This window comes from Hevea brasiliensis, unplaced genomic scaffold (assembly GCF_030052815.1).
Source record: "Hevea brasiliensis isolate MT/VB/25A 57/8 unplaced genomic scaffold, ASM3005281v1 Scaf364, whole genome shotgun sequence".
NCBI lineage: Eukaryota > Viridiplantae > Streptophyta > Magnoliopsida > Malpighiales > Euphorbiaceae > Hevea > Hevea brasiliensis.
In genome coordinates this window covers 91,840-97,842 of record NW_026614878.1, presented here as the reverse complement: position 1 = coordinate 97,842, position 6,003 = coordinate 91,840, and the positions used below count along the sequence as shown (strand labels likewise).

The 6,003-nt window shown below is 30.3% G+C and overlaps 1 protein-coding gene across 1 annotated transcript; it reads right to left on the bottom strand.

Moving 5' to 3' along the window:
• Positions 1 to 2,542: 2,542 nt before the first annotated feature.
• LOC110667121 (protein PLASTID TRANSCRIPTIONALLY ACTIVE 7) lies at positions 2,543 to 5,188 on the bottom strand. Its single transcript, XM_021827853.2, has 3 exons — positions 4,879 to 5,188; positions 4,727 to 4,786; positions 2,543 to 3,027 (listed from the first exon to the last, which is right to left on the bottom strand). Exons 1-3 carry the CDS (start codon positions 4,972 to 4,974, stop codon positions 2,692 to 2,694), a joined length of 492 nt encoding a protein of 163 aa, XP_021683545.2. The 5' UTR covers positions 4,975 to 5,188; the 3' UTR covers positions 2,543 to 2,691.
• Positions 5,189 to 6,003: the final 815 nt, after the last annotated feature.

Here is a 6,003-nt window from a genome sequence, read left to right as displayed (position 1 = left end):
TAGCTAGCCTTGTGATGTGATTTCTCTTTAGCCTGGCTATTGAGATTCTATTTGTTTCGAATGGCATGATCTAACTATGGGTTTTATGAAATATATTTTGATACTTTGAAATGAACTTGGATTGCATTAAAATTTCATAATTCATGTTTTGTGTTAAATGCTCATGTTTAGTCAAATTTTTAAAAAAATGTGAATTATATTCTGCATAAATATTTTTTTTTTGTATGTTGTGCTGCGAGTCCTAGTACTCGTGATAGCTTCTAATGCTATCGCAGATCTGAGACTAGAGGAGCGACAAAGCCCGAGGCTTGAGGTGTGAGGAGCTATCAGCTTGAAGTCATCGGGTATAATTTATACCCTAATTGTAAATATTTCTTTTGATGTATGTATTGCATATAAATGTATGGACATGTAAATGGGTCTTGAGCAGCTTGTACAAATTTTGTATGAAATTTGTAATAAAGTTTAGTTTGTATTTCTTTTGATGTAAATTTTGTAAGGATGTATATAAATTGTTTTGTCTCTAATGAAATATGAGTGGAACTATTTTATTTAATTTGAATGAAATGTATTGCTAGTATTTTGAGGATTATTGAATTTTGAACTTGAGAAAATTGATTGAAATGATTGTGGAGTTGTTGAAATGGATTGAGTTTGATTGTGAAATTGAAGTAGTTGTTGAGAAAACATTTTTAGAAGTGCTTTTTACAGGTATTTGAATAACTGGTTTCTCAAAATACAGACAGAACTCTGTCAAAATTTTTATAAAATTTGCGAAAAAATAAAATGGACCAAAAATATTAGCTAGATTTACTTTTAATCCTATGTTTTAAATACCTATTAGAAAATGCTCACCACTTAACAAAAGTAAGAAAATTGTTTTAAAATCCCTTGTAGAATACTTAATGAGTTATCGGTAAGGTGAAGTGTGATAGTTCATTAGGTATTCTACGAGATCATGTTATGCCTTACAGAGGGGTAAGGTGTGATAGAGAAAGTGGTTCATAAAAAATGAATAAAGTTATTGCAACTTGATGCAGTAGTTCATTCAAGGTGTAGAAAGCTGATACAAAAAGTTAAAGCTAATGCAATGGGCTATAACTTAATGCAGCAGACTTGACCATCAAGGTGGAAACATCAAGGCATCATTTTCAATGCACAATCTAACAGCCAACACATCTTGACAGCTTTCTTTATTTTTCGACCTAGTATCAATTCAATTCAATTCAATCTTCTTATTTTCATTTTAAGCAATCATTTTTCAGCTTTTTTGCAAATATTTCAATTCCTGTAACTAGTTTCTTTAGCTTTCAATGCAATTTTCAAATTTCCCATTCATATTTCAACTCCCACAAATCTACTTTTAATTGTCAATGTCAATTTACAATTATTTGCCCATATTTCCAAGTTCAGCGATCAACCTTTATTTTTCAAAACTCAATTTACATTTCTTGCTCATGTTTCATTCAAGTAACCAGTTCTTTAATTTTTTTAGAGCGCTCAATTTAATTTTCTTGCATAGATTTACAATTTTTCAAGCAATCTATTTTTTTTTTCTTTTAGTCACAGACCAATTTACAATATCTTGCACCATTTACACTTCAATACAATCCTTAAAATTTTTGCAATGAATAACTTTTATTTTTCAAGCACAAATTTACATTTCAATGCATAAATAATTTTTTAATTTTCTAGTCGCTAATTCTATTTTTCAAATTTCAAAGAGTAGATATAAATAAAGATCTTGACGAAGCGTAACCCAGCAGAGTCAAGGAATGAAGGGAAAATTCAATCTTTTATTTCTAGCTAATTGTTCTGATTATAAGTTAGATTGGCACAACCTACATCCATAATTGGAATACTTGTATCCCTAACACGCCCATAATTCAGTTCACACATGAAAAAAGCAAGTATAAATTGACTAAAATAAATTGTACAAAGAAACAAAATGAAATAAATTTCATCAAAAAATTAAATCAAACAGAGTCTAAGTGCACAAGTTTCTATTAAGCATTTCAGTTTTTGCAAGCAGCTCCATTTCTCTCTATAGACCGTAAAAAAATAGTTCTCTCTTGCAGGGGGGAAAAAATTGAAAATGAAGTAGGAGGAATAACCACCTTTTTGCTAGCTGCTTTTTTTTTTATTTTTCTTTTTAACAGTACGATCAAAAGTTCTTAAATAAAGACATAAAAAAAAAATAATAATAACATAGAATTTGTAGGGTTTTAATTTTATTTTTTATTTTAAGTGAGAATAAAAATTATAATTATAATTATTTTTTAATTAAATATTTAATGTCACATTATTAATATTTAATAGTAATATTTAATAGTGATAAGATACATGTGTGTTACAAACCGAACCAGCACATGATCCTATCTAAAAAAAAAAAAAAAGAAAAGAAAACATAAAACTACAAATTATTTTCCTCTTCTTTTATCCATGCTTTGGTTTTTATAGCATTTTGGATACCAGACTAACGGACAAGTCTAATTGTAACCATCTAACATTACACTCTCACATTTAAGTGAACGCAGGAAAGAGCAACCAATAAGATGTATAAGATAACATTACTCCAGACACGTTAACAACAAACAAGGACAATAATATCACAAGATAAGATTATGCATTGTTAATTACAAAATACAACGTTCAGCAGAATGTTACGGCAGCATATATAACTTTTGGAGTTTATGTAAACTCTTCCTTCAAATAACCAGGCCCAGGCTTGAAAGGGTCAGATTCCTCATATGCATCTTTACGGTAAAACCCAGCATCATTCATGCGGTTAGTAAGTACATGAAGGATTGCCTTTTTCTTACCTCCATACTCATCTCTGTTGCTCTCAATATATTCTTTGGCCTCAGCTGCTACCTCGTTCACAAAATCAAACCGGTTGTCTTCTGATAGCAGTAGTCTCTCAATATCCATTGTCAATAGCTCTCCCCCCTCTCGTACCTTCCTAACCTGCTCCTCCAGGAATGGAATTCGCCCCAATTTATAATGCAACATGTCATCCTTCTTCATCTGAAACAATAAAATTCTGCATAAGCACTTTCAATCAACACCCCCAAGCACGATGCAATGGAAGAACCTATGCCACATCATGAAAAGGTAAGACATGAAGCAGCAAGATGATGCCAAACATGACCAATATATTTATCCACATGCAAATATTAATTTGATCACCTTCAAAAGCTTTATTTCATTTTTTTTTTCCACATTCATGGTAAGAGTCTCTACAGCTTGTGCCAGTTTTTTCCTTATAGATTTGCCAGTCCAAAAAAGTAATTATTACAATTTTAATGAGTTCATACACCACATTAATTTGATAAAAAAAAATATAAAAATTTATTTATTTTTTTAATTTATATATGCGTTGACATTTTACAAGAATTGGTCACGGCAAGACTTAGACCCACATTCTTACTTTTAAAGGCAAGTGCCTTCTCAATAGCCGACATGATCACTCCATATTTTATTAAAATATGTCATGTTCATGTTTTGACAATTTTTCAATTTACATGAATATATGTTCTTTTTTTTAATTGATTTACAACTATATATTGACTTCATTGTACAGTAAAGCAATTACATCTGTTGTATACAGAAAAGGAGAAAAAAGTGAAGCTCGTATTAGTTTTCCAAGTAGTTCTATCGACAGCTCTAAGCAATATTTTGCGCAAATTTCAAGAGCATGTCATGAAAACCTACCAAATTTTTGCATGGAAAAAAATATGATTTAGTTCTTAACACACTATCATAATGAGAAAGAAATGTGCTGGCATAGGTTGGCTGGATATATATTTAGGACTTATTATTTAGTCATCATTTTTATTTTGCCAAACAATATCATTTTAGGCTTCAAAGTGGCAGGCCAGTACTGAAACTGTCACCAAATCCGTATTTTCTCATTTTATTTTGCTTCAAAATAACACTTTGATTACAAATCTTAGTCGTCTACTTGAAATTCTACTTTTCTCAGCTTTCAAAATCAATCTAATCCCAGTCCTAAATAACCAAAATTGCGAGCAGTTCATCATTAATATTCTTTTAGTCATTAAATGCTTCACATCATCAAGGATTGCATACACAAAGGCCTTAATGAGCTAGACCTAGTACTAACATGCAGGGTTCGGCCCAACTCCAACCAGTTGTTAGATTGGTAGTTTATACAGACTTGGGAATTGAAAATGACACCAAAGCAACTGCTAGTCAAAAGTGTATAACTACTTGTTGCAAGAGTGATTTATTTACAGTTCCTTAAATACTCCGCTGTAAAGTGTAAACAGGAGCTGTGAACAGTTACCATTGAAATGTAAATGAATTATCGTTACTTTTGATTTAGTTACTGTGACGAACGCTAAATTAAATTTAAATTTTTATTCTCTTCATCAAGTGCATTCAGATATGAAGGTGAGACTAGATAAATTCGAAGTCCTCATTTTCATTGATCACTATGAAATCATCCTAATTCAGAACAATACGCTACTTTTAGTGAAATTTTTGCTATGAGTTTCCTCTATAGACCTAATTTGAAGCAAAGTGAATCAAATACCTTCTTAGAATAATTCAATTAAATCCATCAATGAAGTTTTATTCACATTTCAAGAATTACAGATTAGAGATACCATTTTGGGAATAATTTTCATATGCAAGAACAACAAAATAGTCAAATTTTACATTTCATAGAGCAAACTAATAAAAGAATTTCATTTTATGGTACCAATTTTCTCCCGCGCCAAACTCGCCGACCACTTCCATTGCTTTGCCGTTGCATAACCACCTGAGAAGGAGAAGAACAAAAAAAAAAAAAAAAAAAAGAATTGGCAACCGAAAAAAATTAAGGGAAAAAGAAAGAGAGTTCAAAATATAAACCTGCGACTTCTTGGGAGGAAAAAAAATTGATTGAGGAAAAGAACGGCTTAGGTTTGAAATTGAAGAGAAACCAAACTGTGGAGTAGATATAGCCATGGCGCTTGTTGATTGATAGGAAATTTCCAATGGCCCGAATTGACGTGCCGCTATTGCGGTGGACGGTGGGAATTCTGCGGGCTCAGTGAGAGCCAAAGAGCCCAAAAATTGGAGAGGCTTATGGTCTCCTTCCAGTTCGCCCCTCTAGTTCTTGATAGGATATCGCACGGAGACGGCAAAGACCCTCGAACGTAAAAACTGAAAACCTGCCACTGCTCGTCCAAACGCAGCGTTTCAATGCGTTATCGTCTATTATTTTTTTTAAATAAAGATTTTCATTAAAACTTTTTTTAACAGAATTTAAACATTTTAAGAAATTTTTAAATATTTTTAAATATTTCCAAAATAATAAAAAAAGAAATATTAAATAAATTTAGAAATAACTAATAAACGAATATTTATTACAACCAAAAGTTTTTTTATCAATATTATTTTTATAAAATAATAATAAAAAAGGAAGATTCAATAAATTTTAACATAATTAATAAATAACTATTTGAAATTTTATTTTTTATTAATATTATTTTAGTTATACCTCATATATATAGACGTCTATTGCTATAGGTAGAAGTAGTTCATTCACGCAAATTAAACTCTTACATTTTGAATAAACCAAATTCCAAGCACTCCAAAAAAGCCATAAACAAGGTTAATAAGCTTTTGATTTTTCTCTGTATATTCTAATAAATTTGTACTCCGTTGATTCTCAAAAGTTAAATTGGCGTTTGTGCTCTGTATATGCTATAGACAAGGTTCGTTTTTGCACATTGGATCCTGCGTTTAGTTTTCGTTATGTTCTTCTATTTAAATTTTTTTTTTTCCCTGTTTATGTTATTTTATATTGAATATACATTTTTATTCACATACTTTTGTACATTGTTGATACATTTGCATTACATAGGTATTTAGGAATAATATTTATTACATTTCATTCACATTTATTTTGTTAATTGTATGATTTTTAGCTAATTTCATTATATTTTACAATTTATGTTGATTTAGCTTAATTTCTTGATTTTTGTATTATAT

Coding starts and splice junctions, on each gene's coding strand:
- LOC110667121 (XM_021827853.2), bottom strand. CDS start 4,974: ATGGCTATATCTACTCCACAGTTTGGTTTCTCTTCAATTTCAAACCTA. Junction 4,787..4,878: donor TTCCTCCCAAGAAGTCGCAG/GTTTATATTTTG, acceptor TCTCCTTCTCAG/GTGGTTATGCAACGGCAAAG. Junction 3,028..4,726: donor TTTGGCGCGGGAGAAAATTG/GTACCATAAAAT, acceptor TTATTGTTTCAG/ATGAAGAAGGATGACATGTT.